An 18,592-nucleotide genomic window follows, 5' to 3' on the forward strand; every position below is an offset into this window, starting at 1 on the left:
AGGAGGTTCATCAGCGGCCTGCACAGGGAGGCATCTTCCCGACCATGGGAACAGAAGATTGAGTTTGTGTTGCTTTCTCAGGACAGAAACCAAGGGGGACGGGCCAAGTGACTTCGAGACTCCTGGGGGAGGTGCTTGGACCTCAAGGACGGTGACTCTGGGGGAGGGTTGCAGGTGGGCCATGGGGGTCTATCAGGGAGAGATTCAAGTCTCAGAAGGGGGGACCACGTGCACCATCTTTATCTGCTTCTCGTGGCCATCAGGGTGGGTTCTCCTTTCTTTGTCCCCTGGAACCGCACTCCGTTGCCCCCTCTTTATTTGTGGGTCCCACTTCATAATTAGTAGCATCAGGACATGAAAAACAAGTCTTTAATTGGGACTCAGAAGACTAATGATCACCTGTGGGGAAAACTTATCAGCCAGCAGAAACAGCAATAATGTAACCCTGAGCCTGGGGCTACTATTATCCCCAATTTACGGATGAGAAGACTGAGGCAAAGAGAGGTGAAGGGACTCCTCCACAGCCTCACAGAAGGAAAAGAAAAAGAGGAAGCTTCCATCCTAACAGGGGAGGTGGTGTACATATCAATCAGCACAGACCAGGAAAAAGAATGACCAGAGGCAACAAAGCCTTCTTGGAGGAGGCAGCTGGGAGCCTGGAAGCACCTTCCCACAGGAGGGGGCTTCTGAGTGGCCTCTTCCAGGAATCCCCCAGGATTGCAGGAGGTACAGGGGAGGAGAGGCTTAATGGTGACCAGGGGAAAAACAACCAGGCCCAACATGAAAACAGGAGATAGGGGTCATGGAGAGCTTCCACCAAGGCCTTGGGCTGCCCGAAAGAATATAGGGTGGAGGAGGTGATGGAGGCCTGGCCATGGGGAGGCAGCCAGGCTGTGGAGGGCTCTGAAGGCCCAAAGGAGTCTCTGTTGGGCTGTCAAGAGAACAGCACCCAGGCCTGGGGGGGACATGGGGTCAGGCGCCATTTTAAGACAATGACTGGAGCCAGACTGGGCAGGAGCAGCCATGGGGGATCCCCCTCCTCTGCATCTACTCAGGAGCCCTTCTTGTTTGTCTCTTCCACTTGGGCCTGATTCTGGCTTTGAAGGCCTTGATGCCTCCTCATGGTGGGCCGACCCAGGGGCACCCTTGGTAGAGCCCAGAACCCGGGCCTCGATGGAGGTCTCAGGATGGTCCCTGCCCAGTGAGGTGAGATCTGCTGCTCCTGCTTCCTGGACATCCTCCTTCCTCTGGGCCTGGCCATTCTGGCTTCCCTAGCCTGGCCTGAAGCCTCCCAGATGGGTCTGGGCATGTGCAGGGCCCAAAAGAGACCTGACTTCGTGAAATTTTTATCAGTGTCATGAGATAATATAGGTATGTGAAGAGAGAATTAGACTCTTAGTTTATTTCTAATGTAATCAATCAGCAACCTTTAATTTAATCAGATCAAGAATTTGAAATGCTCCTACTTAGTTTTGACCCCTGGTGAACCAGGGCTTTGCTCACCCAGCATGTGAAGACTGCTTCGGAGGAACAGGCGGAAGAAACCAACAAGAAGGTTCAACGGCTGAGATGGCGACGCAGCAAAGCACTGTGGAGTGCTCAGGATGTGTTAGAGCACCAAAGACAACACGGCCATCCAATGCAGCTGAGGAAGTCTCCAGGTGTAACGACTCTTTGTGCCACTGGACCCAGGCTTCCAACGCCGAGAGAGTGGGACTGTCTCTATGCATCTACTTTTCCACTTAAATCTCCTTCACGCACAAGTGTCTTTGTACACACTCATCTATCCTGACCCCGTCCACCCTCTTCAAGACCTGCGGCGATGGGGGAGTGGTGACACAACAGGTGGGGGTGACCCCTGGCAGTTGTAGTCACGATCCTGAACGTAGGCAGCCCACGGACCAGTGGTCGTTTGGCCCTGTAGGGCAGCAGGGACGTTTGGCAGCATCCTGAGCAACTGAGCAGCCCCCTCTAGGACAGCACGGCTCACCCTAATCAAGGGAGGGGCCTAGAAAAGGTGTCCCAAACATTGCCTGCCCTACAAACTCCCGGTCAGCTCACCACGGCTGGCGGGTCATCCCTTTAAGAGGTCAAAATCAAAAGAAACAAAATACAAAGAAACTCCTACTAGGAGCATGGGACATCAGAACATTACTTGACAGAGAGAATACCCCAAGACCTGAGAGAAGAACAGCTCTAATTGGTAAAGAACTGGCGCGATATAACATCGACATCACAGCCTTAAGTGAAACACGCTCACCAGAAGAGGGATCACTCAGCGAACCCACCACTGGATACACCTTCTGGAAAGGTAGAGCCTCAAATGAAGACAGAATCCATGGTGCTGGCCTGGCCATCAAGACCAGTTTGCTCAAACAGCTGCCAGACTTGCCTGTGGGCATCAGCAAGAGCCTCATGAAGATCCGTTTGCCTCTCAGCAAAGACTGGTATGCCACAATCATCAGCGTATATGCCCCTACACTGACCAGCACAGAGGAGACCATCGAGCAGTTCTACTCTGACCTGAGTGCCGTCCTGCACTCAGTGCCCACCAATGACAAGCTGATACTACTGGGAGACTTCAATGCCTGCGTTGGCCAGGACCATGAAAGATGGAAAGGAGTGCTCAGCAAACATGGCGTGGGCAAAATGAACAACAATGGCCTACTGCTACTCAGCAAATGCTCAGAGTTCGAACTCACCATCACAAACACTGTGTTCAGAATGGCGAACAAATATAAAACAACGTGGATGCACCCACGATAAAAGCAGTGGCATCTCATTGACTACATCATTGTACTCTGGCGAGACCTCCAGGATGTACAGATTACTAGAGCCATGAGAGGAGCTGAATGCTGGACAGACCACCGATTGGTTAGAGTGACTCTTCAAATGCGCATTGCGCCTCGCCATCCAAAATGCACCCAGACATTTTACATTTTACAATGTGAGTCATCTTAGCGATCCATCTTATTTGCAAACATTCCAGTCCTGCCTGGACAACAAGCTGTCTGCCAAGGGACCACTCACTGGAAGCTCAACTGAGAAATGGAACCAGTTCAGAGACACAGTGAAGGAAACATCAAAGGCAGTCTTAGGCCCCAAACAACAACGCAACCACCAGGACTGGTTCAACGAGAAAAACACTGCTATTGAAGACCTATTGAACAAAAAGAACAAAGCCTTTATGGAATGGCAAAATAACCCAAACTCTGCTCCTAAAAAGGACAGATTCAAGTCTCTCCAAGCCATGGCACAGTGTGAGATCAGGAAAATGCAAGACCGATGGTGGAAAAAAAAGGCAGAAGAAATCCAGCGTTTTGCTGATACGAAAAACTACAAACAATTTTTCAGTGCCCTCAAGACTGTCTATGGGCCATTAAAACCTACCACCACTCCCTTGCTATCCTCTGACGATGACACTCTCATAAAAGATAAAAAAGGCATCAGCAACAGGTGGAAAGAACACTTCAGTCAGCTTCTCAACTGACCCTCTCCAGTCAACCAAAGTGCCCTTGACCAGATCCCCAAAATTTGCAACACTAAACAACTTGACGTCCCTCCTTCAATAGAGGAAGTCCAAAAAGCCATTAAACAAATGAGTGCAGGCAAGGCACCCGATAAAGACAGGATTCCCAACTGAGGTGTACAAGGCCTTAAATGGAAAGGTGCTCCAGGCATTCCACATAGTGCTGACCAGCATATGGGAAGCGGAAGACATGCCCCCAGAACTCAGAGATGCCTCCATCTTAGCCCTATACAAGAACAAAGGCTCACGAGCAGCCTTTGACAACTACAGAGGCATCTCACTACTCTCCACTGCCGGAAAGATCCTCGCCCGTGTTATACTCAACAGACTCCTGTCATCTGTTTCAGAGCAGAACCTGCCTGAATCACAATGTGGCTTCCGACCAGATCGCAACACCATCGACATGGTCTTCACGGTGAGGCAAATGCAGGAAAAATGCCTTGAGCAGAACCTGAGTCTCTACATTGTCTTCATAGACCTGAAAAAGGCGTTCAACACAGTGAACAGGGATGCATCGTGGGTGATCCTCAGCAAGCTCGGTTGCCCAGAAAAATTCGTCAAACTGATCCAGCTCTTTCATGTCCACATGACAGGGGAAGTCCTATCTGGTGGAGAGACTTCCGATTGCTTCAACATCTCCAATGGTGTGAAACAAGGCTGTGTCCTCGCTCCGGTACTATTCAATCTATACTTCACCCAAGTATTACAACATGCTGTGATGGATCTAGACCTGGGCGTCTACATCAAATACCAGCTGGATGGCTCACTATTCAACCTTCACCGCCTGACTGCAAAAACAAAGACAACAGAGAGACTCATCCTGGAAGCTCTCTTTGCAGATGACTGTGCTCTCGTGGCCCACCAAGAAAATCATCTCCAAACCATTGTGGACAGGTTCTCCACCGCAACAAAACTGTTTGGCCTGACTATCAGCCTCAGCAAAACAGAGGTGCTGTTCCAACCTGCACCAGGGAGGCCAACGAACCAGCCGTGCATAACAATCACGCAGCTTTCTGACGTCAACACCTTCAAGTACCTGGGCAGCACCATCGCCAAAGACAGGTCCCTAGACCACGAGATTAATGCCAGGATCCAGAAGGCCAGCCAGGCACTCGGGCGGCTGCGCTGCAAAGTCCTCCAACACAGCGGGGTAAGCACTGCGATGAATATCAAAGTGTACAATGCAGGGGTCCTCAGCTCGCTCCTGTACGGTGTGAGACATGGACACTGTACCGGAAGCACATGAAGCAGCTGGAGCAATTCCACCAACGCTCCCTCCGGTCAATCATGAGGATCCGATGGCAGGACCGAATCACCAACCAGGAAGTCCTCGACAGAGCCAACTCCGCCAGCATCGAAGTCCTCCAAGCCCAGCTACGATGGTCTGGACATGTCATCCGCATGGACCCACAGCGAATACCAAGACAGGTATTCTAGGGTGAACTGTCAGCTGGACTCAGGAAACAAGGCCGACCAAAGAAAGGATTCAAGGATCAGCCAAAGTCAAACTTGAAGTGGGCTGGCATGACACCAAAGCAACTAGAACTCGCTGCCTCTGACAGAAGCAGCTGGCGAACCCACATTCACCAGGCCGCCGCCACCTTTGAAGATGAGCGACGTCGACGTCTTGTGAACGCCGACACCAGGCCACACCCACACCTCCCGTAACAACGGGCGTCCCAGGCCCCATGTGCCACAAACTGTGTGCCTCAGCCTTTGGACTCCAAAGCCACATGAGGGTACACCGTAGATGAAACTGCACGAAGACAATCGTCACTCTCGGTCACCGACAGACTACCACCACTACTACTTAGTATTTGGTAATTTGCAATCAAACACTTCACTTAAAGCTATTAAGCCAAGATTAAGAGGCTCCCCAGGGGACTCCCCCAGCAGCCCCTCCTCTCCTCCGTGAACAGCCACAGCCTAGAGCCGGAAGGTGGCACTTGGAGGAAGTTGGAGTGGGGGGGGGCTGGGGGAGGGGCAGGGTAAGAGAGAGGAAATTCTCTCACCAAGGGGCGGGGCCAGGACTTGTGCGGCAAAATGGGGCTCCACCTGGGGGTGTGGTCTTGGCTGGGGGCAGGCTCTGAGGATTTAAAACTAGGCTTTTCCCAGTTCTTTACCTTTGCTTTCCAATCACCGAGTCCCCTGGCGCTGGGCTCCAGCGCAGCTTCTCCTGTTCCCAAGGAGGGGAGGCCCCTGTCCCTGTGGGCTGGCCCTAGAAAGGGGACCGCCCCGCCCCCACTTGAACCTAAACCCTCTTCCCACTCCTGGCCTTCACTTCCTTTCCCTCGCCCCATCCCCTCCCCCATCTGTCTTCCGCTCCCCAAATCCCTGTTCTCACGTGACTGCCCCCACAAGCTCCCCCCCTTCCTCCAGGCCTCTCCCCTGCCCCCCCATTTCTGGTCCCCCGAGAACATTTCCAAGCAGGGATTCTGGGAGGTGGCAGGAAAGAGGGGCCGAGCCCCCTCATGGGTCCCATTTCCCTTCCAGCTCTGCCTTCTGGGATGCCCAGGTCGAGGAGTGTGGAGAGGGCTCTGTGCTGGAGCCCTGCAGGCCCCCCCAGGTAAACAGCAGCAGCCTCTCCTCTGACATGGAGGCTCAGTCCCTGAGTGTAGACGCTCCTCTCTCCTGACATGGAGACTCAGGCCCAGGTGTAGACACTCCTCTCTCCTGACAAGGAGGCTCAGGCCCAGGTGTAGACACTCCTCTCTCCTGACATGGAGACTCAGTCCCTGAGTGTAGATGCTCCTCTCACTCCTGACATGGAGGCTCAGGCCCAGGTGTAGACGCTCCTCTCTCCTGACATGGAGGCTCAGGCCCAGGTGTAGACACTCCTCTCTCCTGACATGGAGACTCAGTCCCTGAGTGTAGATGCTCCTCTCACTCCTGACATGGAGGCTCAGGCCCAGGTGTAGACGCTCCTCTCTCCTGACATGGAGGCTCAGGCCCAGGTGTAGACGCTCCTCCCTCTCCAGGGCTCCAAAGTCACTTTCGTTTCCCCTTTTCAACTCAAACCCTTCCCTGAAGCCCCGTCCTGGGGCTCCTGCTGGGCCTCTTCTTCAGGACAACCTGCAGCTCCTTCCTGGTTGGCTGCTTCTCCCATCTGGATGGCAGGTTCCGGGTCTCTTTTGGGCCCAGCACGTGCCCAGGCCCAGTTGGAAGGAGGACGTCCAGGAAGCAGGAGCAGCAGATCTCACCTCACTCTGAGCAGGGACCACCCTGAGGCCTCCATTGAGGCCCGGGTTCTGGGGTCCACCAAGGGCCCAGCTGGGACAACCCACCGTGAGGAGGCATCAAGGCCTTTAAAGCCAGAATCAGACCTGAGTGGAGGAGACAAACAAGAAGGGCTCCTCAGCAGATGCAGAGGACACATTTCTGGGGAGGACAGGGATCCCCCATGGCTGCTCCAGCCCAGTCTGGCTCTAGTCATCGTCCTACAATGGTGCCTGACCCGGTGCCCCCCCCCCCCAGCCTGGGTTCTGTTCTCTTGACAGCCCAACAGAGACTCCTTTAAGCCTTCAGAGGCCTTTACAGCCTGGCCGCCTCCCCATGGCCAGGCCTCCATCACCTCCTCCCCTTGTATTCTTCCAGGTAGCTACAGGTCTTGGTAGAGGCCCTCCATGACCCCCATGTCCTGTCTCCATGTTGGTCCTGGCTGTTTTTCCCCAGCCACCATCTAACCCCTCCTCCCCTGCACCTCCTACAATCCTGGGAGCTTCCTGGAAGAGGCTGCTCAGGGGTGTGAATCTTAAAATTTCTCAGACTTGTGAATGTCAAAACTTATCAGACTGTACCTTAGAACATTTGGTTAAGACTATTCCCCATTTAAACAATGGAGGTACTTGACAGGAATGTGAGAACTTTACATTACTTCGCCCACACTTAAGCATACTGTAGGGGAAGATAAAGTTGCAAACTACTTAGTGAACAATGAAGGTACTTTTGTGAGGCAAAAGCCTTTAAGCTGGGTCTATTTTTATATCTAATAGAAAAAGGTGCTAAGTACCTATGAAGGTCAAATGAATCACTAAAAGGTCAGGCAACTTGCAAGGGACAAAGAGCTGTGAATTACTCAGAAGTTTTAGTCTACCCAGAGAAGTTGAGAACTAAAGAAGATGTGAATTAAGAATGGTCAGTCCTGTGAAAGCGGCTGCTGTGATTGGTAGATGTGAGAACTTAGGGGAGGTGACGTAGGAGAAATTGTTCTTTAAAAGGAAGAGGTTTAGGCCTCTGAGAGAGGTTCAGCTTGCCAAAGCTAAATTGGAGAGCTCGGTGGCAGAACTTAGTGGAGCTGAGGAGCTGAACTGGAGGGTCTCTCTGAACACTAGAATCTTGCTTGGGACAAATCTTGTGGTGAGTGGATTAAGGACTGACTGATCTCTCTCTTGGGGCTTAGGCCTAGGCTGGACTAGCCCTTTTCTCATTATTTCCTCTTACTCTCCTCTCTCCCTTTCCTTAATTACTTAATTTGTATTAATTAAAATCTTCATAAAACCCAGCTGACTTGGGTATATTTAATATTTGGGAATTTTCCCATGGCGACCACTATATTTTTTATTTGAAACCATATTTCCGCAGTCTCAGTTTAAGGCAAACAATCTTTTAACTGTTACAGGGGCCCCCTCCTGTGGCAAGTGTAAAGATAATTTTAGGATTGTGGCCTAAAATGTAAATTAATTGGTCGCCAGGGAAAAATCCCAAATAATATACTCAAGTCAGTCTGGAAATTTATGTTAATTTTAATTAATATAGAGGGGCTAGACAATGGGGAGTAAGGGGACTATCCAGGGTCACACAGCTAGGAAATGTCAGTGGCCAGATTGGAATCCAGGACTTCCTGTCTCAGGGCATGGCTCTAACTCCTGGGCCACTGAGCCTCCCCTTTTCTAGGCTTTTCTCATGATCCTCATCCCCATACACTCTACTATCCAGCTTGATGTATCTCCCTCAGGGTGTGCCATCTATCCATGCCTTTGTACCTCCTGACTTCCCCCCAGGCCAGGAGTCCTGTGATTTTTAAATTTCCTCCATCTTGCTTGGTCTAGCACCCAAGAATGTGCACACCCACACTACATAGGCATGTGCTAGCTAATGACAAATCAGAAACAACTAATTGCCCCCCTAAGCCAAGCTTGAGCCACCATTGGTATATGTGAGACACAGGAAGTGAGGTAGAGAACAGCCTCTGGAGTTCGCTCACTTCCTGTGGAAAGGGCTAGACGCCAGTTCGATCCTGGAGCTGGAGAAGATTGAGTTAACCTCTTTCCTTCTCTCTCTCTTTCCTTCTCTCTCTCTCCCTCTCTCCCCCTAATAATCTCCTCTCCTGTTGTAACTAAATTCCATAAAACTCCATTCTGACTTGAGTGTTTCATTTAGGATTTTATAAGTGAAATCCTTGGTGACCTATAATTGATATATTCAGTCTGTAATCCTAAGATTAACATTAACAGTCCCTACTCCCAATTCCTCTCTAGCACCATCTCTGGCTTCCTCTGAGACTTAGATGAAGTGGCACCTCCTCCAAGAGGCCTTTTCCATTCCCCACTTAGGCTGGTTTGGCTTTTTCTTGGTGTCCCCATCCAGTTCCTCAGTGCCTGGCATGTGCTTGGCCCCTCACAAGTACCCATTGCTGGGTTCTGCTGCCTTTGGGAGAAGATATCCACTGGGGAACCTGAGCTGTTGAGTGGGAAGCAGCACAGTCTGCTGGGAAGGGCTATGAAGAGACCTGGAGACAGGGAGGAGCCCAGCTATGACCCTATCTATGTGACCATGAACAATCCCTCCCCCCTTCTGAGCCTCAGTTTGCTCATCTGTAAATAGGGACAAGGAGAACTTGCCTTCCCGAGGGGGTGGTGAGAAAAGTGTTGGCCAGACCTTGGCTGTCACCAGTCATGTGCATGGCGTCTCCCCATTAGACTGGGGGCTCCTTGAGGCCAGGCTCTGTGTTGGCCCTTCTTTGTATGCCCACGGCTTGGCCCAGAGCCTGGCACAGGACAGACTCTCCCTCAGTGCTGGCTGACTGGTCAGTGGCTGTTCTGTGTGTCCTGACTCAGAATCCAGGCCAGCCTGAGGGTGGGAGCAAATCCTGGTAGAGTTTGTCTTTGATCACTGGGAGCCCAGGTTGGGGTCCGAATCAGCCCTTGTCCTTCCTGCCCACTTCCCCTCCTTTCTCAGGGCCTTTTGGCCTATGATCCCAGACTGAGATGCTGGAGAACTACAGGAACCTGGTCTGCCTGGGTGAGGAGGGCTCCTCTGGGGCCTTGGGATCTGCCCATTACTGGGAGCCATCAGGCCACGATGCCTTGACAGTCACTTGTGGTAGCTAAGGAGGCCAGAGTGGCCCTGGCAAAATGAGACTGCCCGCTCAGTCCCCCTTGCATGACCTCTCTCATCAATACCTATGAAATTGACATGACTACTCACCCCTACTCTCAGGAGGAGTATTGCAACAGCAAAATGCCTGTACCCTCATTCTCTAAAAGGTCACCAAAAGATCAGACGCTCGAGCCCAATCCAAAAGACGACCTTGGGTTAACTTTTACTTAGGTACGTAATCCCCAGTGAAACTGCAACTACAGACCGAGCCCAGAACTTTCCCACTCACAGAAACCTCTTCTCATGGAAGTAACGCACACATCAATCATAAAGGCATACAAAACATACAGGTACACCAAGCTTCAACATGCCTCAGTGACTCGACTTCACAAACTCAGAAACTCACCAGTAAACCCTGAAAAATGATCAGTCATGTCAAATTTGAATTGTGTTCACAGCACCCCTCAACCTCAATGATAGGACTGTTGAATTGTCTTTTTTTAAAAACTGTTGATTAATTATAACATTAAAATCAATGAGTAATTTCCCTTGATTGTTTGTAAGCTCAAAACTCGTCACAGAGTAATGAGAAAATTAAGCCACCTGTGACAAAATCACTTATCTTGTGTGAAACCTTTTATTCTGTCTAATCAATACAAGAATACAGAATGTTAATCAAGTGGTTTATTAGACGTTAATGTATCACTTTTATAATTACCTCTTTGGACATGTGTCTTGGGTAATGTATCTGTGTGCCAAGAAAATGGGTATAAAAGTCAGGCCCGAGTGCAGGACACGGACAAGAAGGGCTCCTGTGCAGATGCAGAGGACACACTTCCAGGCAGGACGGGATCCCCCATGGCTGCTCCAGCCCACTCTGGCTCCAGCCATTGTCCTAAAATGGCGCCTGACCCCGTGTCCCCCTCAGCCTGGGTTCTGCTCTCTCGACAGCCCAACAGAGACTCCTTTGGGCCTTCACAGGCCTCCACAGCCTGGCTGCCTCCCCATGGCCAGGCCTCCATCACCTCCTCCTCCTGTATTCTTCCAGGCAGCCTGAGGCCTTGGTGGAGGCCCTCCATCACCCCCATGTCCCGTCTCTTGGTGTTCCCATCCAGTTTCTCAGTGCCTGGCATGTGCTTGGCCCCTCACAAGTGCCTGTTGCTGGTTCTGCTGCCTTTGGGAGATGTCCAAAGGGGAAGCTGAGCTGTTGAGTGGGAGGCAGCATGGCCTGCTGGGAAGGGCTGTGGACGGGCCTGGAGTCAGGGAGGGGACCAGCTCTGACCCTGTCTGTGTGACCATGAACAACCCCCCCCACCCTTCTGAGCCTCAGTTTGCTCATCTGTAAATAGGGACAAGAGAGGACTTGCCTTCCCGAGGGGGTGGTGAGAGAAGTGTTGGCCAGACCTTGGCTGTCACCAGTCATGTGCATGGCGTCTCCCCATTAGACTGGGGGCTCCTTGAGGCCTGGCTCTGTGTTGGCCCTTCTTTGTATGCCCACAGCTTGGCCCAGAGCCTGGCACAGGACAGACTCTCCCTCAGTGCTGGCTGACTGATCAGTGGCTGTTCTGTGTGTCCTGACTCAGAATCCAGGACAGCCTGAGGGTGGGAGCCCAGGCTGGGGTCCGAATCAGCCCTTGTCCTTCCTGCCCACTTGCCTTCCCCTCCCAGGGCCCTCTGGGCTGTGGTCCCGGGCTGAGCCCATTTATATGTTGTTTCAGGCCTCCGTGACGTTCAAGGATGTGGCCGTGGACTTCACCTGGGAGGAGTGGAGGCTCCTGGACCCTCCCCAGAAGGAGCTGTTCTGGGAGGTGATGCTGGAGAACTACAGGAACCTGGTCTGCCTGGGTGAGGAGGGCTCTTCTGGGCCTTGGGATCTGCCCATGGAAGGGGATCTGCTTCCTTCTCCTGGGCCCTGTCCAGGGTGCAGCTGGGATTCTCTGGCCTGTAATGGCCTGAGCACTTCTTATGCTAACCAGGCCAAAAGCCAGGCTGAAAGGCTCTCGTTTTGTTTGTCTAGCAATGAAGGGCTTTACTGTGTGGTCCCAGCCCAGCTCTGCTCCCTCAGACCACAGGGACCTTCTCAAGGCTCAGGGGAAGTACTTGAAGTCAGCCAAGCTCCCAATACCTCAGTATTGAATGGATCGAATGAACCCTTGTCTTTCAGAACCCCCCTCCATTCCTTGTTCCAGTCCTGTGTCTTCCCAGGAAAACAAACCAGATCAGCCTTGAGATGTTTTCTCTAAGCAGCTCCATGGCACCCAGGCTCTATACTAGCTTGTTCCTAAGGGCCTGGGAGATCATCCTCCCTCTTCATCTCTTTGTCCTTTCCCATGACTAGGCCTTGCTGATTCAAACAAGGATGTGAGGATCTCTGAGCTGGAGTCAGGGGAACCACATTGGATTCCAACTGGTGGTGTCCTAAGAAGCTGCTGGCCAGGTGAGTGAGGGAGTGGATGAGTGCCTGACCCTGGTGAGGACGCAACAACCCATACACAGCTCTGCTGGTCATTCATCTCTCAGCCCACAGAGAATGGGCTCCTGGGTGATCCCCTCAGTGACCTTCTGGGCCAGGAACTCCTCTCTCTGCCACAGATCCCACATAGAATTCCTTTCTGCCTCCTCCACTTTGAATCATTTTGCCTCAAGGTATGGATACAAATGACCAGGTTCTGCTGGTACCTTCATAGTATGGGAAAGAAATTCCACTGTGGGTGGAGCTCTGGGTTCTTTTAATCTTTTGTGGAAAGCAAAATGGAATTCTTCAGTGTCAGAGCTACACATGAATTCTTTTACTTAGACCCCCTGATCATAATCTCATGACTCCTTCCAGAGGTCTGATTCAGGTGAAGATTTTGCCAGGTGTGTGTGTCCTTTTACAGCCCTTCTTTGTCGGTCTTGAGAGCTTTTCCTGACCCGGCCCTTCCTTGGGCTCTTCTTTTTAAATCCTTACCTTGTGTCTTAAATTGTTGCTATGTACTGCTTCTGAGGCAGTCTTGTGTGTCCATGTCTTTGTCTATAATGGATATTAATAGTATACATAAAGATGTATAGACACATATATTCCAGGTTACGTTCATACATGGTGTAGGGCAGTCAGCAGTCATCCCCACCTGTAATGATTCTGAGGTCCCTGCATCAGTTTTCCCACCTTCAGCTAATTTAATATTATTGACCCATATCAAAGGATAAGCTTGATGAATGCAAAGAAATTTTAGAAGACACGTAAACTGATTTCCATTTACATGAATACAAGGACAGTGTTTGTAGCAGCCTGATTATTGCGGAAAGTGACTCCTAGACAAAAGCTGATTCATCCAAGGAAAAGCTCTGTTCATATTCTTTCTTTCAGGTTGGGAATCGAGGCCTCAGACCAAGGAGTCAGCTCCCAAGATGAGTATTTCTGTGAAAGTCTTATCCCAGGAAAAGTTCTTGGAGGATGATCTAAGAATCTGCAAGATGGAGAAAGCCTGGGAGTGTGATGGCAGATTGAAGAGAAAGCAGAGAATGGAGGGGAAACCTTCTAGAGGAATAAAAATAATCCAAGCAGAACCTCCCAATGAGGCTGGAGGCTCTGCATATGATAAATACAGTCAGACCTCTAGCCCAGAGCCAGGCCTTTTTCCACAACAGGGAGCATCTGTAGTTATGCAGGGCCAGAAAGGAGATAACCAGAGAGGGCGTTCCACCATGTATTTGAACCAAGGACAAAGTGATCAAATCCATTCCAGGAAGAAACGTCGTAATAAGGTTACAAAATGTCAGAAAGTGCTGGGCCATGATTTGGGCTCCATAAAAAAACGTGGAATTCTTTCTGAAGAGAAAGTTCATGAAACGGGGAATTCATTCCCTCGTATTAATGAATGTGGTCCACACCAGACAACTGATAGGGGGAAAAAGTGTAATGAACTAACTAAATGGAGGAAGACAGTTTGTGCTGAACTTTACTCTCATTGTCAGAGTAGAGAGAGACGGTACAAATGCAGTGAATGTGGAAGGGCCTTCCAGGAAAAGGGGGCTCTTAAAGCACATTACAGAATCCATACTGGAGAGAAACCTTTTAAATGCAGTGAATGTGGGAAGACATTCCGGTCAAGCTCTCACCTTTCAGGACATCGGAAGAGTACTCATGAAGGAATAAGACTTCATGAATGCAATGTATGTGGGAAAGCATTCTCTGGGAAGTATGATCTTACTAATCACAGTAGAATTCATACTGGAGAGAAACCTTTTCAATGCAACCTTTGTGGGGAAGGTTTTCTCTGGAGAAGCTTACTGACCCTACACCAGACAATTCACACTGGAGAGATGAGAGAGACTGGCTCTACCAAATAATTGAAGGGACCCCAGGACAGGGTGGGGGAGATGAGAAAATAGGTTTGGGTTAAGGAGGGCCAGAGGTAAGCTGGTAGCTAATCAAGGCAAAGTTTATTGATTATGCTTTCCATTATATAGAGAGTCTGAAACAGGCTAAGGTCTTGGGTGAGCTTCTTATATTCTCAGTGGAAGGTAATGATGTACAAGTTTGGTACAAAGGGTTTGATTAACCTCACTGAATGTAGACAGTTTTCTATAGGCTGATAAATCAATGTCAATATGTAACTACCTACCTGAGATTGCCAGAGAATGCTTGCATCAGCAGTTTTTGGAAGAACATGCTGTTACAGCAGGAGGGGTGGAAAAGGAGGGGTTTGAAGCCTCAGTCTACATGTCTAACTTTAGCTGAGCTATGGTTTCAGTTTTACTGAGGGTCTGCTTCGTCCCGAGCTTTGCTTTTAAGGTCTCGGGTTTTTTGCCTCCTACATCTCTCTTTTTACCTAAATTAGACAGGAGGATAAACTGAATAAATGCTTGATTACGTTTTTGCTTTCTGAGGTGGAAGCAGGGTATAGACATTTGGGTCTGAATACCAGGGACCAGGAGTATGTACTGAAAGAATGACAAGGAATAGGGTTGTGGAGGGGGAATGATATCACTTACAGATGCAATGGGTGGGGATCCTTGGAGTAGTTGGACTGGGGTAAAACAAAGGGTGAGGCAGCCACTTATTAACATAAAATTGGGAAAATGTTTTATGGAGAAGTGGCTTAGTTAAGATTCGTCAGTCTTGGGAGGCTTGCCAACTCCAGGAATTGTTCTGACATATGCACTATTCTTATGGCTTGTCCCCAAGTCATGGGTTCTGTGGCTTGGGTCCTCAGGGTGGTCATTTGTGTTCTTCATACTCCATTGTTCACAAAGGTCCTCTGTCACATATGTCTGTTGCTTCTGGCTTGATGACTTGGTGTGGATCCAGTATTAGGAAAAACCTCAACCCCCATGTTATATAATTCTATAAAAAACTGATAGTTCTGGGATTTGGTGATGTTCCTTTCAAACCCAGTGTGGTTGGTATAGATTTAGTATGGTATTCCTTTTTTTTTTCTGATCAATTTGCCTAGTCTCTGTTTACTCTAAAAAGAATCATTTTTCCAGCTTGTTAGTGACTTGGAAGAGAACCAATATCATCCTTATACTGTGAATCTTAAAATTTCTCAGACACTACCTTAAAAGGTTAGGGTTATTCCCCATTTAAACAATGGAGGTAATTGATCTGGAATGTATTGAGAACTTAACCTTACTCCACCCATACTTAGGTATACCTTAGGGGAAGATAAAGTTGTAAAACTCCTTACTGAACAATGAAAACGTCCCCAACCCATATTTATAGTGAGGCCAAGCCCTTAAGCTAGGTCTATTTTTAGATCTAATACAAAAAGGTGCTAAGTACCTATGAAGGTCAAATTAATCACTAAAATGTCAAGCAAGCTTAGCAAGAAGTGTGAGGATTTAGTCTACACAGAGAAGGTGATAACAAAATGTGAATTAGGTATGGTCAGTCCTTTGGAAAACGTCTACTGTGGTTGGTAGATGTGAAAATTTAGGGGATGTGACATAGGAGAAAATTCTCTTTAAAAGGAGGTCAGAGGCCTCTGAAGTAATTCTGCTTTGGAGCTGAATTGTAGGTCAGGAGTCACAGAAGGCTGCTGGGGGCTCTCTCGGTGGCTGAACTTAGTTCAACTTCCTGAGCTAAACTGGAGGGTCTCTGAACACTAGAGTTTTGCTTGGAAGGATCTTGTGGTGAGTGATTAGAGACTGACTTTTCTCTCTTAAGGAGAAAGGCCTAGGCCATTGGCATAGGCCCAAGCCCTTTTCCTATAATTTCCTCTTACTCTGTCTCTCTCCCTTTCTTTAATTCCTTAATTTGTGTTCATTAAAATCTCCATAAAACCCAGCTGACCTGAGTATTTCATATTTGGGAGTTTTTCCTATGGCAACCACTTTATTTTTTAATATAAAATCAAGACACAAAATTATCTTTACAGTTTTGGCAATTCAAAGTCTTGAAACCATATTTTCGCAACCACTGTTTTGTCTGTAACAATACATAATATAAATTTTTTGAACACTGTCATAACCCATTTACCTTAAACTTTTAGTTCATAGTACAAGTCATAAAACACATTTTCAGTTTTTGTAGACTCATGCTTGCACGCGGTATGCTTTGATAACACTCAATATATAACAATTTAGTCAAAAACATTTTCTTTTTTAAGTAGTTATATCTATGACATGTTAATTACAGATTAATCAGAGTCTTGGTGGCCAAAAGTCATTGTTAAAATCATTTTTGAGTCTGCTTTGTTCAAAAATTTGGAGATGTTTATTGTACAATTGCATTTGGAATAAAGACACATTCTAGATTTTTTCCATAAAATGTATAATCTTTCATTTCTGCTGTTTCCATATAGGTGTTGAGTAGTTTAATCAACTGCTAATGTTTATTTAAATTTGTTTTTTTTACTGATATGTGCCATTTAAAAAATTTCAGTTTACTTTTGCCTTGGTTACAGTATTATTTTTTTATAACAGATCAAAATTTTATGAAGCTGCCAATTAGCACCTTAGGTTTTAATTTTCTGTTTACTGTGAAGACAGGGTTAATAAGTTTGGGGGGGGGGGCAGCTGGGAATCTCAGTGGATTGAGAGCCAGGCCTAGAGATGGGAGGTTCTAGGTTCAAATCTGGCCTCAGAAACTTCCTAGCTGTGTGACCCTGAACAAGTCACTTGACCCCCATTACCTAGCCCTTACCACTCTTCTACCTTGGAACCAATATACAGTATTAATTCCAAGATGGAAGGTAAAGTTTTTTTTTTTTTAAAGTTTGTAGGAAATTCTGAGTCTTTAGCAATATTATCTAAAAGTTGTCCTGCTGGTGATTTTATCTTGGCTTCATATCCCAGTTGTTAATGTTAAATTTAATGGTTGGACTTAAATTATATGGAAATAACGAGGACACTGAAATTATGATATCAAGACTGAAGTTTATTTACCCAAATAGAGGGCAAACAATAAAATAGAAAAATGTGAAAGAGTTTAGAGAAAATACCTATATTAGTCCTCAGCCAGGAGGGCTGATAGTAAGTAACCACAAGGCCTCCTCCAAGATGGAAACGAGGAAGGGATTCAGCCTTTTCACTCACTCAACAAAGTAGTCCAGGAGCCAGAATCTAAATTGAAGTCATGACCCAAGCCACAGAGTCCAGGGTGAAGTTCCCTTGAAGACTATCTCCAGGAGACTCTACTTTAGGAGACTGACCCAGCAGAAGGATTTCCTGGCTTTTGGGGTGGTTTCCTGTTCCTGTCTTTCTTCACAGGGACCAAACACAATTTCCAAATTGTGCAGCCCTGCCCAAGGTCAGTGTATGTGGGATTGACTTCTCACCTCTAGAGGTGTTAACTCTCCTCCTAGGAATTCTGAGTTGTCACCTAGTTGTGGGTTGCAAACCAATGTAATGGAGGAGATAAGTGGAAGGAGGGAGAGGAGAGAGAAGGGTAAGGAGAGTTTCTGAGTTGTCACCTACTTTAGCACATGGGTTGCAGACATCCCCTCACTTATGGTTAAGTAGGATTTAGGGTTTCAGTTATAATGAATCATGAAGATATTAAAGACTTTTTCAAAAGCTGACTACTGAGCAAAGTGCTCATGGATGTATTCTAATATTTCTCAGGATTCATTTCTGAATCCTTCAATTGGTTGGGTATTAAATTTTGCTGAACTTAGAAATCAAGCCTTTACTGTGATCTGCAGTCTGGAAGGCTGGCATGTGATTTCAATAGCTTCTTTGTAATGTCAAAGACCTAAACTCATCATCCAAATGAGATGGTGCCAGTGTTCTGAAGGAAGGACTTTCAAATGAGCTTCTGGTCTGGATACTGGCTGTGCCATTGTGTTGGTATCTGTTCCTTTATCTTGTTGATGGCCAATATGATGCTAATATTTCTGCCATGACACCTGTTTGATTGACATGCCACAACCCCCATTCCTACTTTCCTGAATAAAGGCAATTCAGCTGAGTCACTCTGGAACCTCTGACAGGCTGACCTGATGACACCACACTTATGTCTAGTCTGTGTTTCTTGTTTCTCTGACTCTTTCATGTCTCATTCTCTCTAATGTATAAGCTTACCCTGTTACTTTGCAGCTGCCAACTATAACATTTAAAAGAGTTGGAGCCATAAACTATGACAGATAAAGAGTGGTTTGTTTAAATTGTGACTGCAGAAAATATGTTTTCAAGACAGTGTCTGTTTTTAAATCAAATATAAGGTGGTTGCCAGGGAAAAATTCCCAATTATTAAATATACCCAATCCAGCTGGGTTTTATAGAGATTTTAATTAATACAAATGAGGAATTAATGAAAGA

At 47.9% G+C, this 18,592-nt stretch overlaps 1 protein-coding gene across 3 annotated transcripts in view; it reads left to right on the forward strand.

Moving 5' to 3' along the window:
* LOC100619527 (zinc finger protein OZF-like) overlaps positions 1-16,118 on the forward strand; it is a 73,768-nt gene extending 57,650 nt beyond the window's left edge. For 2 of the 3 annotated variants that reach the window (XM_056794608.1, XM_056794615.1), the window contains 3 exons: positions 11,566-11,692; positions 12,186-12,284; positions 13,197-16,118. In XM_056794608.1, the coding sequence (XP_056650586.1) occupies positions 11,659-11,692; positions 12,186-12,284; positions 13,197-14,179 (1,116 nt within the window). In that variant the 5' untranslated portion in view covers positions 11,566-11,658 and the 3' untranslated portion in view covers positions 14,180-16,118. Of the gene's footprint in view, positions 1-10,479; positions 11,693-12,185; positions 12,285-13,196 lie in introns of those variants that run through there. The other variant, XM_056794591.1, reaches the window with a different exon arrangement.
* The last annotated feature ends 2,474 nt before the right edge of the window (positions 16,119-18,592 follow it).

The sequence above is a fragment of the Monodelphis domestica genome, chromosome 1, assembly GCF_027887165.1.
Source record: "Monodelphis domestica isolate mMonDom1 chromosome 1, mMonDom1.pri, whole genome shotgun sequence".
NCBI classification, from domain to species: domain Eukaryota; kingdom Metazoa; phylum Chordata; class Mammalia; order Didelphimorphia; family Didelphidae; genus Monodelphis; species Monodelphis domestica.